Raw genomic sequence first — 26894 nt, forward strand, 5'->3', positions numbered from 1 at the left:
GATCCACCTAACAGGTCTGTGTTCTTTTCACTAGCTATTGCTATTTGAAAAATGATAAATATATAATATTTTTATAATATATTTCATAATTATATTTTAAAATAAAAAATATTATTATAAAATATCATATAAAATAATACCACTTTATAAGTACAATAAAATGGTATTATTTATTACAAATTGTTTGTGAAATTTTATTTATTAGAATAGTAGAATAAAAATTGAATTATTTATTATATTTTGTTTGAAAATTTAAAAAAATTGTTTTAAAATTTAAAAAAGTTAAATTATTTATTATATTTTATATAAAAATTTAAAAAAATTATAAAAATGAGGTTAGACGAATCGAAGCAAATTTGGAACGTAACGCCTGAGTGTGTAACATTACTCTCGAGAGTTTCCCGCTGCTGGCCGGCCTTAAAACTTTTCCTTTTCTCAGTCATCTAAGTTTTATGCATGAAAAATAAATAAGAAACCCTAGAGTTTAAGGTTTCTTCACCCGCACGGCACTCTTCTCTCTCGTTCCACAGGTACCGATCTTGACTTTTCTCTTCCTTGTTTTTCCGAGGAACGTGTTAATAAAATGTTTTGATTTTTTTTTTCTAATCTCGATTCGAGAATAGATAGACATTTTTCTATCAAAAAAATTTGTTTTTTTTTTTTTTTGACATTTCTGATTGTTATTTTTTATATTTAATTGGAGCAAGTTAGAGCAGCTGTTTGAAGTAATTTGTTATATATCAAATCAAGAACCAGATTAACGTGGAACTCTTCTGAATTCTGGTCTTGATTTTCTACATAATCAATGGTCGTAGCAAAGGATTCTGGTGGTAATATTGCGGCGAAGAAGAATGTTGCGCAATGTGGTAAAAAAATGGAACCGAAGAGTCCGGTGCGACGTAGCCCAAGACTACAAAAATTACAGCGAATGGCTAGTCCCAGGCTTCAAAAGACACTGGTGGATCAAAAGCCTCTCGGTGGTTGTAAGAGAAAGAGATTATCTGATGGCCTTAAAGATCAAGTTAGCGAGAAGATGACTGAAGCGGGATTTGTAGAAGACATTGTCTGTACAAGTGATACGAGGACAGGTCGTAACTCTGGTTGCCCTCCTCAAGTTGATGATTTGAATAAAAGCTCTGCAAGCGTGAAAAGGACACTTAGAATTTTTAACAGGTTTTATCTTCGCTTTGTTCAGGTGATTATTATAATAATGCGTGTCAATGTATGTATCTATTTGTGATTGTGGTAAAGTTGCCTTCAGGTTTATTTATTATTTAATATTTCAAATGATAGAAACTCTTATGTTTTTTTTTTTTGTTTTTTAATTAATAAAAGCTATTACACGTTATTTTGATATATATATTTTGATTGGCACCGAGTGTCCAAGAACAGTATCCCGACTAATCCCGGAGGTGCATAGGCCCTCGGCAGCATTATTTTGATATATTAGATAACGCATATTATCTATGATTCTATTCCACACTTGCTATCATGCTCTTATGGTTTTTTAATCTTTAAATTCATAAAAGCTTTAGAGAAGGAACTTGCAAATTATCTATTCCACACTAGCTTTATTGCATCTCTTCCCTTCTAGTTTTACCAATATGTTCTGTAATTGATTAGTGTGGATAGATAATTTTGCAAGTTCCTTCGCTGCTGCCTTGTTTGGGTAAAATGAGGTATTCTCAAATATTCTAAAAACTTCTCATAATTTTCTTTCCAAACATTATCCGAACACAAAACACTTTTCAATTTCAAATTTTTAACGTTTTCATCTAATCATTACCTAATCATTATCAAAAAACAAAATCTAATACAATTTTTTCAAACTTCCAAACAAAATACAAAAAACAATATAAGTTTTTCAAATTTCAAAACAAAAATAATATTTAAAATAATATTTAAACAATTTTTTAACTTTAAATATTTTTATTCAAAATCTTATTTATCTTTTTCCAAAACCCAATAAAACATCTTAACTCAAACCAATTCACTATTATTTGCAAACCATTTCACTACTATTCACATAGTTTTGAGATATTAATTGTTAGTTTGGGTAGTGGAGTATTTTGAAAAAACTCCACTACTATTTATTATTACTTTTCACATACTATTCAATATATTCTATCATTATTTTTTCACTACTATTCACAGAATATTTGAGATCACCTTACTACCCAAATATAACAATCCAAACGAGCCCTAAGGCTAATATATCTGCAAAATTCTATAGTTAAGCACAATTTTCAATAGGAAAAAATTTTCTCTCTCCTAAATTTGTCATCTCCGTACATTTTATGTTTTGTTTGGTTTTTTCTTACTGTTGGTGGTGATTCGGTAATGGCTTTTTCTCCGTGTGGAGATTAGTGTATCACTGCAGCTTGGGTTATCGTTGTGGGTTGGCTTAGATGGGGCTGTGCAACGAGGTTTTTATTGACCATAAGTTATTCGAGTTCAAAAAGGAGAATGGAAGGTGGTGGAGAATCATAGAAAGTAGTCGCCGTGTAGTGAAATACATATCCTTAGATCATGAAGCCCTGGGTTGGCTAGGCTCTATGGTGAGGGAATGTGCAGTGACATTGGGCTCCTATGAGTTTTTGAGAACTCGTAGAAAAGAAGATACTGTGTTAATGGTGCGTAAGGGACGTAACCACAACGGCAGTTTTATCTCCCTCTCAGAGTTTGGTCATGATAAGAGGAGAGGTTTGATAGTGGTCCCGGAAGGGAGGAAGGGGGAGGGGTGGAGGAACTTTGGAGATACATTAATGGAGCTCCATTCCTCCCCTGTTTCGAGCATGAGAAACATAGTGGCTCTTGATGCCTAGGCAGGTTACTCGAAGATGACCAGAGGAGATGGTGGTGCTCGACGGTAGGAGGTGCAAGGTCGTATAGTGAGGTGCTCCAAGTGAAGAAGGTACTGCCTCGAGCTGTGAGTGCCGTGGTGCCAGGCGTGCCCATTTCAGAGGTCACGCAGAGGCATGGGGGAGAAGGTAGCAGGCTGTTGGGGTCAAATGAGGAAACTTACTTGAGGATGCTAGTTGGTTTGGAGGAAAAAGTTGGAGCCGTGTTAGAGGAAATTAGTTATTTGAAACGCTGCGTCAAGGGCAAGGCAGAGATGAAGACTGACTTGGGCCAAGTAACGGGCCATAAGAGTAGGCCTTGTTCTTCGGGTAATTTAGTGATGGGCCTTGGGATGGGCCAAGCCGCACTCCCAAAGAAGGCCTGGAGGGCAATTTATTGGGCGTCTGCCAATATCTTGGGCCAGGAGCTGAGTCAGGCTCCCTTGGCGCTGATAAGTACTTTGCCGGCATCCCCACCGGCATAGAAAAGATTGCCGGTCTCTGTCGACCATTCGCCGGTAGAGTTACTCCGACAGGAGGAGCTGGAGGATGGAGAGATAGTGGTGGAGCCAATAGTGGTGGAGACCTTGAGAGATGATTTCCTGTCGTTGTCACTTGGGATGGTGTTGGAGAGTGGGCAGACTGAGTCGTGCATGGTGGTCGAAGGCCCAAATGTTGTGCCGGTGCAGCCTACCTCGCTGGAACGTGGGCTATCATTTCTGGGGCTTTCATTAGGCTCTCCATCACTGGAGATGGGTGTTTGTTATGGGATTAAATTTGGGGATGGTATTTCTTTTGAAAATATGGCTTCAAGTGGTGAACCTAATTTTGTGGGTGGCTCGGAATTGTTTTTGCTTCCCAATGAGAGTGTTGGTGAGGAGGGGGCTCTTACTCCTCTGTGTACACTCCCTCCCAGTTCTAATTATGGGAGTTGCTCGTCAAATTGGGTTTTTAAGAAGGTAAAAGAACTACAAGATATTTTTGGAGTTTCTTTTGGAGGTTATGAAGAACAATTTATGGCTCTTCTCGTGGCTATTGAAGCTAGCCGTTCGAAATTAGCCACAAAGCAGGATAGAGAACTTAAACATTTAACTTGTTCTATCAATTATTATGTTAAGGAAGGGAGTGGCGGAAGGGATAGATCGAAAGGGAGGGGCAAGTTAAGTTTTTATGAAATCTAAGATTTTATTATGGAACGTACGGGGATTCAATGATAGCAATAAACGTCTTCATATCAAATCTTTATTGAGGATGTGGAAGGGTGATGTGGTGTGTCTTCAAGAAACAAAGTTGCGTTTCATTGATAGAAGAATTGTCCGTAGTCTATGGGAATGCTCGTATGTGGGTTGGTCCTATTTGGCCTCTTTGGGAGCCTCAGGTGGAGTGTTATTAATGTGGGATAAAAGAGTGGTTGAGGCACTTGAGGAGTGTGTTGGAGAGTTCTCAGTTTCGACCTTATTCAAAAATGTGAGCAATGGATGGGAATGGACATTTGTAGGGTCCTATGGTCCTAACATGGACAGAGATAGGCGAAGGTTGTGGGAGGAGTTGGCGGGTATATACTCCTTATGGGATGTGCCATGGTGTATGAGAGGTGATTTCAACACTACTCGCTTTCCTAGTAAACAATCAGGGCATCATCAGCATACTATGGCCATGGAGGAATTCTTTGAATTCATCTTTGATCTGGACCTTCCCTTGGTGGGGGGCGAGTACACATGGTCTAACGGTTGGGCTTGGTTGAAATTGGATAGATTCCTTGTCTCTCCTTCATGGGAAGCCTACTATCCAGAGTCAGAAAAGGTTAGCTAGAGTTAGTTCAGATCATTTTTCCATTCTCCTAGATTGTGGGGGCATTCTCAAGGGTTGCCGGTACTTCAAGTTTGAGAACATGTGGCTAACAGTGAATGGGTTTGTAGAGATGGTGCGTGCTTGGTTGGCATCGTATCAGTTTAGTGGCACTCCAAGTTTCATTCTTGCAGGTAAGCTGAAGGCTCTAAAACAAGATTTGAAGAAGTGGAACTTGGAAGTTTTTTGTCACACTGACAATCAAAAGTCTGCATTTTTGGAGGAATTGTAGAAGTTAGAGGGTAAGGAACTATTGGGAGATGCCTCGGAGGAGGTGTTATTGAGGAAGGGCATGGTTGTGGTAGATTTGGAAAGGGTTTTGTTGTTAGAGGAGACATTATGGTGCCAAAAATCCAGGACCCTTTGGTTGAAAGAGGGTGATAGGTGTACGGAGTTCTTTCACAAAGTAGCTAATTCACATCGGCGTAACAATGTTATTGAGTCGCTTCATTCAGGTACTCAGGTGATATCCTCTCCTCCCGAACTAGAAAATCACATTGCACATTATTATGAGACTCTTCTCACCGAATTGGCAATTTGGAGGCCAAAGCTTGATGCTTTGTCTTTTGAGGCAATTGATCTGCAAAATATGAGTGTCTTGGAGAGACCTTTTGATGAAGAAGAGATTTTCAAGGTCATCTCTGGTATGACTAAGGATAAAGTGCCGGGTCCTGATGGTTTCTCAATAGGTTTCTTCCAAACTTGTTGGGATGTTGTGAAATGTGATGTCTTGCAGGTGTTCAATGAATTTCACGCTTTTCAGAAGTTTGAAAAATCCCTTAATGTGACATTCATTGCTCTCATTCCCAAGAAACATGAGTCTTTGATTATTGAGGGCTTCCGTCTAATAAGTTTGGTTAGTAGTGTTTACAAGATTATTTCGAAGGTTCTTGCTAACCGGCTTAGTCCGATGTTGGAAAATATTATTTCCAAGCCTCATAATGTTTTTATTCGTGGGAGACATATTCTTGATTCGGTGCTCATAGCAAATGAGAGCTTAGATTCTAAATTGCGGGAGGGAAGTCAAGGTATTCTTTGCAAGTTTGACATGGAGAAGACTTATGATCATGTGAATTGAGAATTCCTCTTGTACCTGCTTGAGAGGTGTGGCTTTGGGAATAGGTGGATTTCATAAATGCGTCATTGTATTTCAACTCCCGATTCTTAGTTCTAGTTAACGGCATTCCTGCTGGTTTTTTTGATAGCTTGAGCGGTTTGCAACAGGGAGATCCGTTATCTCCTTTTCTTTTTGTTATCGTTATGGAGGCGTTGAGTAGGATGGTGCAGGCTACTGTTGGTGGGGGTTTTTTATCTGGTTTTTAGGTAGGAAATGGCTTTTGTGGCCCATTTATCATCTCACACATTCTTTTTGCGGATGACACTTTGGTATTTTGTGAAGCGGATGGTAGCCAGGTTCAAACTCTACGAGCATTGTTACTTTGTTTTGAAGTAGTGTCAAGGCTCAAGGTGAACCTTGGCAAGTCTGAGATGGTTTCGGTGGGTGAGGTCCCTAATTTCCGCAGTCTAGCAAGTCTTTTGGATTGCCGGGTGTCCTCTTTCCCAATGAAATATTTGTGCCTTTCGTTAGGAGCAACTTTTAAGAGTAGAGCTATATGGGATGAGGTGGTAGAGAGGATAGAGAAAATGTTGGTTGGATGGAAAATGGTGTATTTATCAAAAGGGGGTCGTCTCACTCTTATCAAGAGCACCCTCACTAACCTCCCCACTTATTTATTATCTCATTTTCCTATGCTTGTAGGGGTGGCGAATAGGATTGAGAGACTTTTTAGGGCGTTCTTATGGGGAGGCATAAGGGAGGAGAATAAATTTCATTTGGTTAGTTGGAAGACAGTGTGTGCCCCAGTTCTGAATGGAGGGTTGGGAGTTTGCAACTTGAGAACCTTTAATAAAGCGTTATTGGGGAAATGGCTTTGGAGATATCATTTGGAGAGGGATCATTGTGGAAGGAAACTATAGACGCTAGATATGGTGTTGTTTGGGGTGGTTGGTGTTCCAACTAAGTGAGAGGGGGGTATGGAGTGGGGGTATGAAAGTTTATAAAGAAGTGGTGGGCATTCTTTGAAAATCATATTCGCTTTGTAGCCGGTGAGGGCAACCAAATTAGTTTTTGGTAGGACCTGTGGTGTGGAGATCATGCATTGGAAATGGTTTTTCTGGCTTTATATCGTATTGCAACTATTAGGGAGGCTTCAGTGGCGGATGCACGGTTATTTACTCATGATTCGCATAAGTGGAATATTCTGTTTAATAGGGATTTTCATGATCGAGAATTATCTATGGTTTCAGACTTTTTTAGCCTATTACATTCCTCGCGGACTACTATGGCACAACATGATAGCTTGAAGTGGAGGTCTAAGGATCACAAGAAATGTATAGTTAAGGAATATTATAACCTTTTGACAACACAAGATCATACTCCATTCCCTTGGAAGAACATTTGGAGGTCTCGTGTGCCCTCTTAAGTTGTTTTTTTTGTTTGGAATGCCGCTCTTGGGAATATCTTGACCACAGACAACTTGAGGAAGAGAGGATGTGTAGTGATGAATTGGTGCTACATGTGTAAAAAGAGTGGAGAATCGGTGGATCATCTCTTACTACATTGTGACGTAACAAGGGTATTGTGGGATGAGATCTTTCGAATGGTTGGTGTTGCTTGGGTAATGCCTATGAGGGTGGTGGATTTGATGGGTTTTGGAGAAAATTGTAGGGCAGTCATCTAGTGGCAGCAGTTTGGAGGATGATTCCGTTGTGTATCATGTGGTGTATTTGGATGGAAAGGAATGCGCGCTGTTTTGAATACAAGGAACGCACAATAGAGGAGATGAAGAATTTTTTTCTACGTACTTTATTGCTTTGGTTTTCCGCTATTGTATTAAACGGGGATAATATTCATGATTTCTTGTCTTTAGTTCATCGCTCTTAGAATGTATTTAGATGTTCTTTTGTATACTTCCTATGTATATGGTACTTGCCTATTTCATTCATATCAATAAAATTTATCTCTTTACTAAAAAAAAAAAAAAAAAAAAAAATCTGCGAAATTCTAATACTTTGCTGTTTTGTCTACTTCAATAATTTGATAGTCATTTTTTATTTACGTAGTCTGTCCATGTATGCACAGGAAGAGGATAAGAGGTGCAAGAAGCCTAAGGATAAGGATCTGAAACTTTCTAATGGCTTAGACAATAATGTGAGAATCTCGAACTTCAATTTGCTTTTCGTTTTTCTACTTTTTATTGGTGTCTTTTTTTGTTCAAGTTTGGATCAATATGCTCAAGAAGTTCTAGTTTTTGCACTGCCTTGCACTCTACCTCACTTTTAATGCTTTTTCTAAGTTAGACATTGAAACTTTTGGAGAAAGCACAAATTGAAGTTGAATCTTTACAGTCTGCTGTTATACCAGGCTTTAGTTGTACTACTTAGTTTCCATATGCAATGTGCTTAGTCAGTTACACTATGTTTGAATTCTTCATTTGTGTAAACATGCTAACCATCCTGTTGAATTATTAATTACATTTCAACTTTTATGTGAGATATGCATCCTTGCTAGTAGTCGAGATGATTTATCAAATTTGTTATTAAAATTCTGAATAATTCATTGTATCCCTTCTTATCCCTGTAGTAATTGTGTTATCTGATTTTTTCTTTATGATCTTCCAATTTCAATGCTAGTTCTTGTCAATTTGTCAATTCCTGCATTCAGATTTCATAATGTATTCGCCAGCCCTCTGCCCTACACTGCTCAATGATCCATAGGTTTTCTAGTGATTCTGTGCCATGCACATATTAAAGCAGAAGATATTGGATTTGTCTCTTGATGTTCGTTTATCTCCATGCTTATTTACATTAATGCCACAAATGTTTGCAGAATAGGAATGCATCTGATGATTCTCTTAGGAGATGTTCAAAGCGACCTGATTTGAAAGCAATTTCCGAGGCAAGTAACTGGCTTATGCGTGTACATATATTTCACGTGGTAGAAAGTTTTCAGCCTTGGTCATTGAAGAATTATGGTTTAGCTAACCAAAGAAAATGACATGCTTTCTCTGTTACGCTCTTAGTTTGTTTGATTGCTACCATATTGCTGCTATATTTACAAAAAATACGATGATGTTAAAATCACATCAAATAAGAAATGTTGTTATCAGGCTGAGGTGCATTTAAACTTTCCAAATTGTGATTCCTAACTTTACAGTATTATAGCTGTGAAATTTGCAAAGTTCTGGTGAAATCGCGTGCCACCAGCAATTTATCAATTTTCTGCTTAAAATTCACTAAAATAAATGGCAAGTTATATGGAACAACTAAGAATAATGGCTGGAAACCCATTGTCAAGGGTGCATTTGCATTGTTTCAACCCATTTTTTTAGATGAGCAAGTTAAGCTTTACTAATGATTAAAATAGGTGTTGCCCTGGTACACAAGGCATATACGTGGATACACCTAACTCAAAAGATTAAAAGAACATAAAAGTTCTGTAAGCTCTTTTTTGGTAAGTGAGATAATTTTGTTAATGCGCCCAAAAAGGCACAATACAATATATATGCCTTGTTAAAAAGAGAACGAATTAATCAAATTTTGAAATCTAAAATTGGAGGAACATATGATAACATGTTCTAAAAAAGAAAATCTTAGGTTACGTTTGGATGTTGAACTGAGTTGAGTTGAGTTGAGATGAAAATTAAAAATTGAATAACATATTGTTAGAATATTATTTTTTAATATTATTATTATTTTGGAATTTGAAAAAGTTGAATTGTTTATTATATTTTGTATTGAAATTTGGGAAAGTTGTAATGATTAGATAATATGAGTTGAGATGAGTTGAGATGGGTTTGGGATCCAAACGTACCCTTAAGCTCCTCCAAAATCTTCACAAAATCCTTGAAGCTTTGGTCATTCCTTTCCTTCCATGTACACCACATTAGGCAGATTGAGATCATTTTCTGCCAAACTTTACTCGGTTGACTCACTGTGAAATTGACTTTCCAACACATGAAAAAGTTCCATCACTAGTTGTGGCATGACTCAGCCTAGTCCAAAAATGTTCTTTTTTTATTAGTAAGAAATTTTTATTAATCGCGTAATTAGGGATAGCCCTGGTACACAGGAAGTATACGAGAGGTGAACCTAATTACAAGCTAAGTGTTGTGAAAATCAATGTAAAAGTCAGTAAGGCTAGTCTCATTCAATAAAATGGCTAAAGCCCAAAGTAACAATGTATGATAGAAAAGGTCCCTAAATCCTTCCATCGACCATTCCCTGTTGTCAAAGCAGTGTCCATTCCTTTTGTTCCAAGTACACCATATTAAACATAGAGGCACCATCTTCCAAACAACTGCTATTTGACAATTACCTTGAATTCCTCTCCAGCATAACAATAAATCAACCACCTTCTTAGGCATGACCCAGGCAATGCCAAGCCTAGAGAAAATATTATCCCATAAAGCCTTGACCACTTCACAGTGTAAAAGAAGATGATCCGTTGTTTCTCCATTGCTTTGACACAATAAAGCACAAATCCATTATCAAGAATCCTCGTTCTCTTAGCTCACCAATAATCAATATTTTCCCATGGGAGGCTAGCCAGCTAAAAAAAGCAACCTTAAGTGAAACATTACTCCTCCAAATACTCTTCCAAGGGAAAACAATAGAAGAATGCGACGACAAAACCTTGTAGAAGGATCTGACCGAGAAGTTGTTGTTCCCGGTTTGCTTCCAGCCTTCCCTTTCAGCTTTTAGGTTCAGTGCATAAAGCGCCCTGTAAAGTTTTGTAACGCTCTCCCACCTCCCAATCTTGGACAGCTCTAGTAAACCTTACCAACCATTGGATGGAACCAGCGGAAGTGACCATGTTATCAGCCATTGAAGCATCCTCATCTAGTGTGATCCTATAGAGTGAAGGGAAAGCGTTCTTCAAGGCGATATCACCACACCATATATTGGGGACCAGAATATGATTCGTGTTCCCCTTCCCACCTCAATTCTGAAATTGTTGGAGAAATCTACCCATCCGTTCTTGATACATTTCCAAACTCCCACCCCATGTGCTCCTCTTACTTCATTAGAGCACCATCCTCCCCAAATGCTCCCGTATTTGACTTCAATGGCATTCCTCCAAAGAGCGTCCCCTTCCCGATGGTACCGCCATAGCCATTTCCCTAATAGAGTAGAATTGAAGATTCTCAACTTTCTAATCCCCAAATTGCCACAAGGTAGAGCGGTGTAGATTTTCTCCCACTTGATTAAGTGGAACTTTTTCTCATCTTCTAGGTCTTCCTACAAGAAATTATGAAAAATCTTCTCCAATCTATTAGCCACCCTTGCAGGCAAAGGAAATAAAGATGGGAAATATGTTGGGAGATTAGATAGCATGCTCTTGATTAGGATGATTCAACCACCTTTGGACTAATAGATCCATTTCCAAATTGCCAATTTACGTTCAACCTTTTCGACAATCCCATCCCACATTGCCTTGAATTTATGAGGAGCCCCCAAAGGAAGGTTGAGATACTTCATAGGCAAGGATGACACCGTGCAGCCCAAGATGGCAGCCAATTCGCCTAAGTTATGAACCAAGCAAACAAGAATCATTTCAGACTTAGATAAATTCACCTTACGACTGGAGACAGCTTTGAAGCAAAGCAATAGTGCCCTCAAGGAGCGAATCTGGTCGGGATCAGGCTCGCAAAGAATCAAGGTGTCGTTAGCAAAGAGAAGGTTAGATTCTTGTAAACAACCATTCGATGAGCCTCCTATCGAGAAACTTGAGATGATATCCCTATCCACCACTGCCTTCAACATTCTGCTAATCACATCCATTAATAAAACAAACAGGAAAGGGGACAAAGGGTCCCCTTGTTGACCCCGAAAGCTGTTGAAAAAGCCTTTGGGAGTGCCTTTTACCAAGACCAAAAATCTGACAGTTGTGATTCAGTATTTTATCCATTGACACCATCTCTCCCCAAATCCATGTCTACCAAGGATATACGCCAAAAAATCCTAATTTACGTGATTGGATGCCTTCTCCATATCCAATTTACAAAGGATACCTGGGGTGCTGACTTTGAGTCTACATTGCCAAGCATTCATTGGCAATGATTATGAAGTCAAGAATCTGTCTTCACTTGACAAAAACATTTTGTGACTTTGAGATGATCTTCCCCATGACTTCGCTCATCCGATTAGCTAGGACTTTTGAAATGATTTTATATACCCCGCTAACCAGGCTTATGGGACAGAAATCTTTCACCTTCACCGACCTTGCCCTTTTAGGAATAAAAGCAATGAATGATGCGTTAAGGCTTTTCTCAAATTTCATGGTTGAGTGAAATTCAAGAATTACCTTCATAATGTCTTCCCTAACAATATACCAGCAAGTTTGAAAGAAAGCTATTGAGAAGCCATCTGGGCCTAGTGCCTTATCTTTGTCCATCCCTCTTATCATGTTAAGTACCTCATCCTTATCAAATGCTTGCTTCAACCAAGTCGCACTTGCCGGATCTATTGAATAAACAACCAGCCTGTCTACCTTAGGCCTCCAAGTGTGTTGTTCTGTGAGTAGTTTAGCATAAAAGTTAACAATGTGATCCTTAATTTCTGCATTGTCCATGAGCACCCTGCCTTTCGAGTGGAGAACCTTAATGACATTATTTCTCCGGTGGCAGCTGGCAACTTGGTGAAAAAACTTTGTGCTTTTGTCCCCTTCCTTTAACCAAAGAGCCCGAGATTTTTGTCTCCAAAAAATCTCCTCCACGAGGGTATTTTTTCTAGCTCAGCCTCAACGACCCTTTTCCTTGCCTTGTCTTTATCCGAGAAAGCCCCGTCAGACTCCTTTTCATCAAAATTCTGCAACTCTTGAAATAGAATTTTCCGTTGGTCATTAATGTTCCCAAAGACTTCCTTGTTCCATTTTTTCAGATCACTTTTCAAGGCTTTAAGTTTCCCAGCCACGACGAGCTAACTTTATCCATGAAACCGTCTACTTTCAGCCACATGTTCTCGAATTTAAAGTATCTTCGCCCCTCATGAAGGCCCCCACAATCCAATAAGAGGGAAAATGGTCGGAGCATAGTCTTGGGAGACGTTTTATGGCATAAATTAGTTAAGTGGGCCTCCCATGAAGGAGAGACAATAAATCTGTCCAACCTGGACCAGGTATAGTCTCCTCCCGCCAAAGGTAGATCAACCAAATTCAGCTAAAAAATTAGGGATGAAAAATCAGCCATGGCTGGCCCGATACTAGAGTCCCCTGACCTTTCGTTTGGGAATAGGGTGATGTTAAAATCCCCTCCAATAGACCACGGGCCACCCACAAACTGCACAAGCCTGTGATCTCATCCCATAAAAGCCTTCTATTGATGTCGACATTAGGTCCATATCCTCAGGCAAAACACCATCTAAAGCCATCATCCACATTTGTGAAAGAACAAGCCACCAAAAATTCGCTGACGTACTCCTCTGTCATATTAACTACTCTTTTATCCCATCACTATGATACCTCCTAAGGCTCTCTTGGAAGCTAGAGAGACCCAACCCGTCTAAGAGCAACCCCACAAACTTCTGATTATATTTATGTCAACAATCTTCAACTTAGTCTCCTGCAAGCAGATTACGTCAACCTTCCATTCCTGAATTAGGTTCTTCACTTGTAGGCGCTTGTTCGGGTCATTTAGCCCCCGAACATTCCATGACAGAATCTTAGGCTTCATGAGGCACCAAGATGTGCCCTATCATTATGCCTCCTCTGCTGGCACTTCCTTTCTCGAGTTGTAATTGATGGAACAAGAAAGCCTCTTGAGATCTCTTGCTTTCTTATCTGTCGATCTGGTTGGGAGGGTCTATCTTGCTTCAATGGCAATGAGGAGAGCTTTAAACTATTCCTCGAAGCCTTCATGGGAAACCCTACACATTGGCGAATTTCATCAACCTTACGAAGAACCCAGTTTGAGTGTAATCCAAACCATAAAAGGTGTTGGAGGTAGAGAGCAGAGAGGACTAGGTTCATCCCCAATATCCTCCATTTCATTGAAATGAGCGCTAACCCCAAACTCCTTACATACCAGCTGCAATTTGATCCTATCCACTGACTCATTAGTTGAAAAAGCCCTATCCTCTTCTTCTAGAGTGCACAAGACCCTAGAGGGGACCTTGTTTGTAACTGAAAGTGTTCCTAAGGCTGTATTGGCAACATAAGAGGGTGTCTGAGTTAGCCCAGCTAAGATCGACGCCTTGTAATTGCTATCGCCTTTGTGTGGACGGGAGACAACTCGTTGAGAAATGACAGGTCGCCAGCTATCGTAGTCCCTTTCTGTGCAACCAGAGGGCTGCTGATGGCTTGAAGGCAAGAGATAGCTTCAATTCAAGCCGGCAGATATGGAAATAGTCCTTGAGTTCCTCAATCTTCTCACAATGCTCAAACCTTTGGTTATTTTGCTCTCTACAATTGCACACAACAAACAAGACGAGGACCATCTTCCATATTGCTTCGACCTGTATAAGCAGCATGTACTGATATGGAAAAATTGCTGCTGTTTAGAAAGAGAAAGCTTGATCAGAAATTAAAATATGCATTTGTGTTTGTTTTGATTCGCCTTCGAAGGGGGAGAGCTTGGAGGAGAAACATCGGTGTGGGTGAGAGACAGAGATCTAGGGATTGTTCATCCACTAAGGCCCCCGTTTGGATTCAGAGTTGATCTCAACTCATCTCATCTCTTCTATTCTAATCATTACAACTTTCCCAAATTCCCACCCAACATAATAAACGATTTAACTTTTTTAAATCTCAAAACAATAATAATATTAAAAAATAATATTTTAACAATATTTTATTCAACTTTCATCTCATCTCAACTCACTATCCAAACCTCACCTAATGATATTGCTCAAGATTTTGGACCATTAGTGTTGATCAACGTGCAAAATTGGACACATCTTATACTGGGTTTAGAATGGGAGGAAACTGGTGGGTTTCAATGGGAGGGGAACCACTCCTATATATCTGTTGCATGTGGACATCACATGCTCTTATTATTGCAATGAATATAATAATGAAGCTGGTTAATTCTTCTTCTTTTCAATATGGGAGCATTTATAACTTTGATATATTGGAGCCTTTGGTAATCTGACCTATGCTTATTACTTTGGTTCCTTACTCTTGCTTTGTGATTTATGGCAGATGGTGAAGTCAAATAAAATTTTGTACCCTAAGAAAATAGGTCATCTACCGGGTTTGTAAATTCAGTTGTCTATTGGGCTGTTGATATTTGCTATCTGGTCCTTTATGAATGATATCAATAGTTATATGACTTGTGTAAAAAATATAATTTTATGTTCTTTTAACAATGCAGGTATTAACGTTGGACATCAATTCTTTTCACGGGCTGAAATGGTGGCAGTAGGTCTTCATGGACTCTGGTTGAGTGGAATTGATTATATTGGAGAATCTTGTAAAATGGTGGTGTGTCTATTTATTTATTTACTGGTATTTCTATATATATATTTTTTGCATTTCTTATTCAATTTTAACTCCTTTTAGAAAGAGAATTAAAATAGAGTTCAAAATATATTTATTGATAAATGAATTACTAATTTGATGCATGGGATGTGGAAATGATACTGGCAAGATAATGGTGATCGATAAAGAGGCCTTAGATCCTCCTTTGTTTGGTGGATTGTGAATTTTTGTCGACAAATTATCTTCATGGTTTCTTGGTGCAATCCACCGTGTGTCTGTAACCTAAATATTTATAGTTGTCTCTTGGATTATTGCAGGAGTACAGGAACTTTACCTTGCCACTTGCTGTTTCAATTGTCTTGTCTGGCCAATATGAAGATGATGTTGATAATTCTGAAGAAGTCGTGTATACGGGTCAAGGTGGAAATGATTTGCTTGGAAATAAACGTCAAATCAAAGATCAAGTTATGTGTCGTGGTAATTTGGCTCTTAAGGTGTGTAATATGAAAATACAGTTATACTTTTTGCTTATATATTCATTAGTGTTTTTGTTTGATTACACGGGTAGTATTTGTATTTAACTCGGTCATTCTTCAGGTGATTAATTTGATAAGTTATTCTCCTCATGTCAAAGTAATATTAAACCAAGTTTAATTACTGACCTTTGAGTTCATCCTTGATCAAGTACTTAAAATTCAAATGTGTATTTAGAGAAACTCTTCTCATGTTTTTATATATAAAAAAACATGTTTCTCTATATGTATCATGTTCTCTAGCATTTGTAATTTTTCCTTGATTATTTAGGCAATAAATATTACCAAACTCATAGGGATATTTAAACATTCTATATTTCCAAATGATCTTCTTGAAATATTCTTTTTTAACTAATATGTTTATTTCGTGCTTTGATTTTCAAAATGTGCCAAGATTAAATTGGATTATTCACCATCAAATAGAATATTGAAATATTTGTCAGTGAAATGCGTTATTTTTAGTGTGATCCGAATATTAAGCTGTTTCAGGTCGTCGGATTTTACTATTATCAATCCATTTCTGCAGTTATTTAGCAATTCGAACTTTTTTATATTAGTACTACATCAAAGTAAAAAGACTTAGAGAAAACAGTGATACTTTCAATTTGTAGATTTGTTTTTGTACTTTAATATCTCAAGATATATCAGTAACCCATAAAAGGTTTTATTGAATTATATTAGCAACCATTTTTCAGAACCTCAACTTACGTTAACTGAGTGGTGTAGAATTTATTTGAACTGGGAACAAAAGATCAGATCACATCAAAATTGGTCTGATTCCCTATTCATTTCATCTCAGATAAGACTCTTTTTTTTGCCAAACATAAAAGATATCATTATCTATGTTCTTTTATCCTTATGTATTAATTACCTTCACACACCTGAAAACACATATTTTCTTCTCTCACTCTATTTTTATTTATGTAAAAAATATGTGGATGATTAAATTTTCTTTGATTTTTGAAAAAATTATGCTTTACCTTCTCAAATTATCACTTGTTTTGCAAGGACTCCTCCAAACTACCAACTTTGGTAGTTAGCACCCCAATTTAATACTTATATTTCAAGTTTCATTCATCATCCGATTTTGAAGTCAAAACGGATTGAAATGGGGTCAAGTGACATGCATGTGCCATTTTCTGACTTAAAATGACAAATTTTATGTGCACTATTGGTACTAATATTGGGCAATAGGGCCACTCTGGTCATTTTAATTTGATACATGGCATGTGTGAGCCATGCGATCTACTTTACATCCATTTTTATGCCAGAATTTGACAGCTGGTGCAAATTGATATAAAAGTAACTAATTTGAGTGCTAAGTAACGAAATTTGTAGTTTGGAGGTGCCATTGCAAAAAGGATGATAGTTTTGAGTGGCTAAGTATAATTTCCCCATATTTTTATAATGTCTAAAATGACTGATTGTAATAAGGTATTTTTCTTTAGATATCTAGCATAAGTTTACATGGTAAATCAACATTTAGCCGGAGTGGTGGTGGAAATTCTGCTTGATTGTACTCATTTTAATGAAATTATGTTATATTTCAATCTATGTGCATGCCAAACAAATAAATTGGAGTCTATAATCAACTCATTTTATTTCATTGATGAATTGAAGATGAACTCCTAGTTTTGGTCTTCATGAATTGAAAGGCATTGATTTTAGATTCCATTTATTTCAATTTAATGAAATGAGTAATTGATTTCAATTTTCAAATGGAGTATAACGAACAATTGAAATAAGGGGACTTGGAAAATTTGGGAATAACTTTTTAAGAGAAATTAAGCAATGGATTTGTGATATCCCAATTTGGATTGAGTATAGGAAGGGGGTGAATGGGATCCTGCATTGCTTGGGAGGAAAAAAATTCAAGTCTTTTATAATGATTCTCAATGACTCCAATTGTAATCATGACTAGTCCTTTTGGAGTATGGGCTCATATGTGGTTTGGGCATTCCTTGGATTGTTACAAATGGTATCAGAGACAAATCCATACATAAGTATGGGACTTGGGCCATGCCACCTACGATGCAATGACCCGACGATGATGCCGGGAATTTTAGGGGGGTAGCTTGTGATATCCCAAATTGGAGTGAGTATAGGGAGGTGTTGAGTGAAACTCCACATTACTTGGTAGCGAGAAGTTCAAGTCCTTTATAATGATTCCAAGGGACTCTGATTGTAACCTTCAATAGTCTTTTTGAAGTATGGGTCCAGATGTAACTTGGGCCTTCCTTGGGTTGTTGCAAGATTGTTTTTAGCTCCACACCATTAGAGATGGAAATAAGAGTAATTCACGTATCATTTCTATTGATCTACTCCTTATGTTGTTGTGAATCATACAAGTAGAATTTTTGTCAATTTGGCACAATGTATCGTCGATCATAGATTTGCTAAGCGACTTAGTTTGTAGTATAATTGGCAAATGCTTAAGTTAGAACCCATGGTTTCAGCAAAGAGAATATAATTGTGCCAACAACCCTGAATATAATGCTAGGGTATAGGCAAACTTGAACAGAGTCTAATGCTATTTATAGTACCATGAGTTGTGATTAATCGCAATTTTGACTTATATATGGAGATACGTATATTGGCTATAAAGTACACATTATTGAGTTGTGTTTGGCAATGAGCAATTCGATAAATCTTTACCAACATTTACCTTAGAATGATATTATCTTTGGAATGCGGGATGTTTTTTCTTAACTGATGTTTATTGTATGTAGTTTTATCTTTTATACTTCGAAAACAAAATTATCTTTTGCAGAACAGCATGGATCAAGATGTATCTGTTCGAGTGATCCGTGGACATAAATGTGCTAGTGGTAATATTCGCAAAGTTTACACATATGATGGTTTGTACAAGGTACAACATAATTATGATTATAATTTTTGTTTGTAATGAAAGAATCTATAAGACTTTTGAAGTCCATGGATATTGTTTTAATGTGAATTGAAAATACACTGTTAATGTCTGCTCATATTTATGATTTTTGTGTGTTCAATGGCTGCACAGATCTAGGCCATATAATTTATATCCACTCTTTCTACACTATTTTGGATTTTGAGAATTGGGAATTGTCGCAGATCTTTTACATGTGGCACTTCCATATCATACACATACCTGCTGATACTTCTCACCACATGCAACAACATTCCTTATTTAAGTTGCCAAAATTAATAAATATGTTTGTTGTGAAAATCATATTGTAAGTGCTCATGCCTTATTTCTTAATGGATAAATTAGGATGCATGCATGGTAGACTAAACTTATTTGTAATACTCCAATCCCATTTTGGGAATATGAATAACCTATATAGAGTGGGTGGGTTATAAAGGTAGTCATGGGTGCTAAGTCATTGGCTACTAATAAGTGATTCTAGGGAAGATTCAATTTGACTTTGGCTTTTTTGAGGTTCTAGCACAGATGTGGTTAGCACTTTCCTTGGATTGTTTCATATTATATCAGAGCTACCTAATTAGGCCAACCGTGTGATACAGGAGAATTGCATGACATGTCCTTTACGGGGACATCAAGAACTTAAGAGGGGGAGTATATAAAATCTAAGAACCACATTGAAAATATAGATAACTTACATAAAGTGGACACTCTATAAAAGTAGTCATGGGTGCTAAGTCCATTTGCTACTTATTAAGTAAATCTGGGTTTTAGAAGTGATTCTAGGAAAATTTCAAAATACTCATCTTTTTAGGGTTATAGTGCATATGTGACTAGAGCTTTTCTTGGGTTGTTTCATCTTATCTTACAACTACAATATTTGAGTTATTCTATTCTTAAGCCGGTATGTAAAGCACAACATCTACATTACTTAAATGGTAAGATTTGATTTGTAAGATTGACATTTTAATATTTATCTTCCAAATCAAATTATGGCATGTAGGCACTTTACTAGGTGTGCTCTACACACCGGCTTGAGAATACAATTTATCTTTTGACGAACCTATTTTTTTTTATTAGTATTCAAGGATTGTATTAATGAAGTCAATAGGCACGGGCAAACTATATATTTCTTCATATGTTTATATGCTAAATTACTTTTTATTTATTGGAAAGTTTGTGCTAAATTACTTTTTTTATTAGTAAATAAGAATTTTATTAAAATAGGCGAAGCCAAGTACATGGAACATATACAAGAGCAACACCTATGCATGAGTGTCTAATAATACAAGAAAATCATGTACGTTCATAATCATGCCATTAAAGTCTATTACAATCGACAATGGAGTAGAGTATGAAAAAATAAAGTTTCAATCTCGTCCATTGTCCGTTCACGATTCTCAAAACTTCGACCATTCCTCTCCATCCACAGGCACCACCATAGACATATCGGTATCATCTTCCACATGGCTGCAATTTGAGTGGTACCTCGGATGCCTTGCCAGCTGGCCAAAAAATCCATAACCCTTCGTGGCATCACCCAATGGAGCCCTACTCTAGCAAATATATCATTCCACAAACTCATGGCTACGTCACAATGCAGTAATAAATGATCCACCAACTCCCCACTGTTCTTGCACATATAACACAAATCCAACACAATAATTTGGCGTTTTTGTAGATTATTTAAGGTGAGAATCTTCCCTAATGAAGTTGTCCATAAAAAAAAAAAAAAAAAAAAAAAAAAAGAAGAAGAAGAAGAAGAAGAAGAAGAAGAAGAAGCTTTTAGGGGGGGTCTTGGCCCTCCACATGTTCTTCCATGGGAATGGTCTTCTAGCATGTTTCATAAGGGACTTAGAGCATTCCCAATGGGTAATGTAAAACCCATGTTTTTGTAAAATGTGAAGGAAATAGCTCAATATAGCCCATCCAATGGATTATGTATTTTATAACTAATATCCAGTTTGCTACAATACCATCTCTACATCTATGGAGCACTATTCACACTTGTGTAAATATTTAATTCATTTCTCTCCACTTTGTATTCATTTCTTTATATACTTTCTACTTTTTACTTTATTTGAAATGAATAAAATATATGAAAAAATATAATATTTAAATGATATAAAGAAAAAATAGATAAGCTGATGTATGGTATATTGTAAAAGTCAATATGTGAAATAGAAAAAGTGAATTTTGGTGATGTATTTTAAAGGATAGGATGAAGAATCCATTGGGAGTGCTCTAATAATACAACTGTACAATAAATCTTCCCTTCTTGGATGGTGACCACAAAATCATATAAGTTCCTCCGTTCACTCTACAATTATACACCAGATTAAAGAAATATATAAATATGTCAATTTCCCAGTCTTGGACAGCTCTAAGGAACATGATATTCCATTGGGGAGAGCCACTAGAAAGATCCATGAGTTCTGCTATTGAAGCCTCCTGTCTTCATGCGATGCTGTATATTGTTGGATAAGCTTCCTTAAGGACTCGATGTCCACACCATAAATCAGTCTAGAACTTGATTCTGGAACCATCCCCAACTGCCAAACGTGTGTATCGGTGGATGTTTGTCCAGCCTCTTCGGATGTGTTTCCAAAGCCCCACTTCATGAGGTCCACTCACCTCATTCAAGCACCATCCTCCTCACAATCCACCATATGCGAAATTACTTAATATTGAATCCTATATTCTTATTGAATTCTTATATTGACCAAATGTCAAGTGTGTGTTCTGTCTCTTTTTCTTTGTCTTTCAGGTTGATCATTATTGGAAAGAGAGAGGCGTTGCCGGATTTATTGTTTTCAAGTATCGTTTAAAGCGAATTGAAGGACAGCCCAAATTGCTCACAAATCTGGTATTTTTTTTTGGTTAGTTTCTTCAGGTGCTCTGTGTGTATAAACACAACCAAAATTCCCACCTAAATAGATAGGAAAGAACATCTAGCCATATCGAGAACATGGAAACTATATTGGTTGATAATAACCATATATAAGCACTTTGATTTATTGCTATGGAATCATTTCACTTTTAAGCAATCCAGTACGTGGTTTTGGGGCATATGGTAGCTCCAATATTAAAATCAAATTTGTTTGCAGTTTATAATGTCACTTATAGAATGTCGAAATTGACTAGTTAAGTATTTCATCTTAAACTGTAATTCAAATACTTGTTGAAAACATGTCTGGTATCCCACATGCACTTAATGGTTCAAATAAACTGGAAGCTCAAACCTGCGTGCTCTGGGCATGGAGTGGATACTGTAACCTCAAAAATATATAACCTGGAGGTAAACTTGTAATGGGCTGTTGCAAATTATTGTTCTCTCGTGCCTTTTCTTATAGATGATCTGTAGTAGTTTCACTGAGTCCCGGTTTTCTTATTTTCATACATGATTTATACGAACACAAATAGGATTTATCAAGTGATCCTGAAGATTTTGTTGAAACTTGAAATCTTGTGTCTCCATATCTTGATTTAGAATTATCATTTCTTTTAGCATATATGGACTGTACCTGTCTTAGGTAGTGCAACGGAGATTTGGTTGTGTTTGGGTAGTGAGGTATTCTGTGAATAGCAGTGAAAAAGTAATGATAGAATATTGAATAATAGTGAATAGTAGTGAGGTATTCTCAGAATACCTAAGGATACCTTGACACTCAAACTAGTAGTTCTTATACGTTTCTTGTTTTGACTCTTCTTTGTGCATGCTTTTTTAGTTGTATGTTGAATTTATCTTTTGTTTGCATTTCTAGGCTGCATTTATATCATATTTAAGTACTTAATTCCTCTTTCTGGTCATTCCATCAATGACAGAAACCTCTTTGTTGTTCATAGTACTACTATTCTCACTTCTAGTTTCACTTCTTAAATCAGGTTAGTTTTGCTCGGCAGCGAGTCTCTAGAGGTCATTCTGAATTAGATGGGTACGACTTCTGTAAGCCTACTGCATTAATGATGAACTAATACTTCACATGATTGGGGCTACAGCTGTTTGGTCTTTGATAGAATCTTATTTAAAAATAATAATAATAATAATAATGAAGAGTGTGTCATATTTCATAATGATTATATTCAATGTTTGAACTTAAGTCGGTTATATTTCCAGATTTGTGTGTAAGGACATCTGTGGTGGTCAGGAAAATTTATGTATTCCTGCTTCAAACGAAAATGATGTTCCTCCAGTTGCACCCTCCGGTAAATTCTCCTATGTAATATTTTGCCTAAAAGTTTGTGTAATTATAAGAGAGAGGAAATGTCATGGAGAAACATACAGGTTATATGAAATTATATGTTTCTTCATAAAGTGTGCTCCATTGGTTGACATTAGGACATCATGTGCAGCTTCTGATCTTAAGGACAGCTAATTTAATTTAGGTTCATTTTATCCTTAAGTTCTTCCATATTCACTTAACATATTTACCATTTAATGTCCACCTTCTGTGTTGCTGTTTTTACTCCTGTAAAGTTTTTGCTCCTCTTTTTTTCTATACCGATAAACAATTTGTGGTATCTATTATGGATTCCAGTAATTCAGACAAATTTCTGGAATTGCAGGGTTTGAATATATCAGGTCTATCCAAGTTGCGCACAATGTAACTATGCCCCAAATGCTCCTGGTTGCAATTGCAAAGGAAAATGTACTAATGCTGAGAAGTGTTATTGTGCTCGACTTAATGGCGGTGATTTCCCATATGTGCGCCATGATGGTGGCAGGTGAGATTTGTGCAATTGGTTTGATGTCAATGACAGAAATGTTAACCATGGAAAAATAGATAATTTAATATAGAGGATGGTTTGAAAGGAAGTATCACCATAACCGCCAGAGACATGATTCCTTAATAATTATCACTCATGCTGATGAATCACCATAACCAATTTTATGCACAGTTCTCTTTCTTTTGTTATTTAACATGCCACATTTCATGTTTTTCTATTGTTATAGCATGCCGGTTGAATTTTTAAAGATTTGTGTTTACTATTAATGTTAAGTCATTCTCGTTTGGTTACACAGATGAGAGAGTTAAAAATTGAAAGTTGAATAAAATATTGTTAAAATATAATTTTTTTAAATATAATTTTTGTTTTGTGATTTGAAAAAATTGAATTGTTTATTATATTTTGTGTGGGAGTTTGAGAAAGTTGTAATGATTATATTAGATGAGATGAGATGACTCTCATCATCTTGGTAACCAAACCAGGCTAATTTGGTCTTTCTTTTATGTGTGAACCATTTATGTCTTTTCCTTGGTTTCCTTTCAGATTAGTTGAACCAAGGGATGTTGTGTACGAATGTGGTCCAAGATGTGGCTGTGGACCGAATTGTGTCAATCGTACTTCTCAGCAGGGAATGAAGTACCAACTTGAGGTCATTTAACCAAAATCTAGTAATTTTTCCTTGGTATGTAGCTTATGTGACAGATGATTAAGGGCTCGTTTGTTTTCAGAGATGAGATGAGATGAGATGAGATTAAAGTTAAAAAGTTGAATAAAATATTGTTAGAATATATTTTTTAATATTATTTTTGTTTTGGGATTTGAAAAAGTTAAATTGTTTATTTTATTTTGTGTGGGGATTTGGAAAAGTTGTAATGATGAAGTGAGATGAGATGTTTCCTGAAAACAAACTAGGCCTAAACCTTTTTTCTTTCCATTGAGCAGGTCTATCGCACGGAGAATAAAGGCTGGGCAGTTAGGTCTAGGGACTTTATTCCTTCTGGTGCACCAGTTTGTGAATATGTTGGAATTCTCAGGAAAAATTGCGAATTAGACAGCATCTCAGGGAATGACTATATATTTGACATTGATTGCTGGCAAACAATTAACGGGATAGGAGGAAGAGAGGTACCAATACAGTTATATTGGAATTAGAATTTGTGGCTGTGCGATTCTGTTCTGTCTTGTCAGGATGTATTAAACAGTTTAAATTTATTTTTCTAACACGGCAGCTTTATATTTGTGTCAATTGAAGTATATCAGAAATGGTAAAAAAGGGAAAATTATTGCCATCCAATTTTATTATAGAATGATCTTATTCAGAAACTATTATATTAGGTCACTTTTGATATAGTTTCAAAGTATTCATCTGAAGTGTCTTTTCTTTGCAGAGGCGATCATGTGATGCATCTATACGTTTAAGTAATCATGCTAAGGAAATATATGACCAGATATCTGAAAGTGAGCCTGAGTTTTGCATAGATGCTGGTGCTTCTGGCAATGTTGCCAGATTCATTAATCATGGTTGCGAGCCTAACCTCTTTGTTCAGTGTGTTTTGAGTTCTCACCATGATGTTAGACTTGCCCGAGTGATGTTATTTGCTGCAGATGACATAGTCCCTATGCAGGTAAAGGTTCTTTGTGATTTATTTTTAGTTTTTCCACCTCATTTTTGTGCCTATGAAGCATAATGAAATTGTGGACATCAAGGCTCATGTTCACGGTGTTTTCTGTGTATTTTTTATGACTAGAGGTTAAGGTCTCTCTCTCTCTCTGGACTTGCTATTTTCATATTTTATTATATAGTCAATATATTCACATCTCGATTTAAAGTTGTAACCTGCCTATAACTAACCTAAGATAGAAAAAACATTGTAACTAAACTTACAACCTGTGTTTGAACCATCACGTACCTTATAATATCTGTTGTGCTAGATGTAGGTCATGGACGTTACACTTTTGGCTGGTATCCTTATGGGAGTCTGTCGTGCTAATAATTTGTAAATACTATATTTCTGGGACTGTCCATAGCTTGAACTTTAGTTTATGTTTTAGCTTGCATAGATTTACAACTTCCTTGGTATGACAGTGTTTCGTGTTAAAAACAGGAACTCACTTATGACTATGGATACGAACTTGATAGTGTTATTGGGCCTGATGGAAAAATAATCACCATGCCATGCTGCTGTGGTGCAGGCGACTGTCGAAAGCGTTTGTACTAGGCAGACGAACTTTCACCATTTTAGTTATTTATCCCCATCTGTGTGTAGTGCCCTGCCCCCAAGTCAAATGTGGATATATATTACCGTCCAATATATATAGTTTACCTTAGTTCTGTATTTAACTTTTAAGTACGGGACTAATATTTTGTCGTGGTTATTTTCTCACCTGCCATTTTGGTTAGTTATCTGATGCCCTTTTGAGGACATATTTCAGTAAATGACATGCGTTGGTCTGAAAGAAAGTTTCAACCGTTCTGCTCATTTTGATTTTAACGTCATTAGTTCGCTTCTTGGAGAAACTAATATATATATATAGACACACGCAGCACATACATGTTTTAGCATTTTTCTTTTCTTTTCTGGTATGTTTTTCATCTCTGCTTGTGCCATTAACAAGCACAAATATCACGTTTCTATGTGAGTTGGGAAACTTGATTTTGAGGGAGGTGTTGTGGAGGTTGGGATTTTCAGACAAGTGGCGTTCCTTGATTTTTAATGCGATATCCTCACCTGTTTTTTCAGTCATGTTGAATGGCAGTTGCAAAGGTTTTTTCAAACCTTCACGTGGGCTACGTTAAGGTGATCCCTTTCGCCTTTTTTTTTTTTTTATTTAGAGGAACTTCTTTCAAGGATGCTCCATAAAGCTTTTGTACAGGGCTAAGTTAAGTATTTTAATGCTTGTGGGGTGTGTGTATCACTCGCGCACCCTCACAAGTATTTTTTTGTAATTAAGTATTTTAATTAGTTTTAGCATTTATTGTATGCCGATGATTTGCTGATTTTTGCGAACGGTGGGAAGGTTTCTATTAGGAAAATGAAGTTGAGACGTATTTCAGGATTTATAGAGGGTGTGTGGCCTTGCACATATTTGGGCATTCCGATTCCGTTACATATTGGGTGTGTTATGTTGAGATTGTTTGAGCCATTGTTGACAAAGGTGCAAAAAAAGTTAGCTGGTTGGAAGAGTAAGTTGTTATCGTTTGGTGGAAAAATAATTCTTATCAAGCATGTTCTTAATAGTATGTCCATTTATTTATTGTTGGTGATGAACCTGCCTAAAGGAATTTTTGGGAAGCTGAAATGTATTTTTTAAAAATTTCTTTGGGGTTCTAGTGAGATGAAGAAGCGAACTTGGGTTTTTTGGAGAAATATATGCTTGCCAGTAAAGGAGCGGGGCCTTGGCATTCGTGATTTGGTTGAGATACAAATTTAATTATTCATGAAATTTGCTTGGAAGTTGTTGAAGGGTGGTTCTCTTTGGGCGGAATTTTTTTTTTTTTCCCAAATACGTGGGTAATGCACAGATTTCTTCGGTGTGTGAAGGAGTAAGGCGGTCTCGATTTTGGC

At 36.8% G+C, this 26894-nt stretch overlaps 1 protein-coding gene across 1 annotated transcript; it reads left to right on the forward strand.

The window, feature by feature from the left end:
• The first annotated feature begins 389 nt into the window (after positions 1–389).
• Positions 390–25808, forward strand: LOC121256102 (histone-lysine N-methyltransferase, H3 lysine-9 specific SUVH4-like). The gene is given in 17 exon segments (XM_041156744.1): positions 390–530; positions 712–1195; positions 7831–7899; positions 8578–8646; positions 14887–14938; positions 15059–15168; positions 15483–15659; positions 18469–18567; positions 21368–21466; positions 22486–22535; positions 22718–22806; positions 23167–23214; positions 23217–23325; positions 23872–23977; positions 24271–24453; positions 24717–24953; positions 25434–25808. Coding segments are annotated over 16 exon segments (2001 nt in total). The 5' UTR covers positions 390–530; positions 712–805; the 3' UTR covers positions 25548–25808.
• Positions 25809–26894: the final 1086 nt, after the last annotated feature.

This window comes from Juglans microcarpa x Juglans regia, chromosome 3D, assembly GCF_004785595.1.
Source record: "Juglans microcarpa x Juglans regia isolate MS1-56 chromosome 3D, Jm3101_v1.0, whole genome shotgun sequence".
NCBI lineage: Eukaryota > Viridiplantae > Streptophyta > Magnoliopsida > Fagales > Juglandaceae > Juglans > Juglans microcarpa x Juglans regia.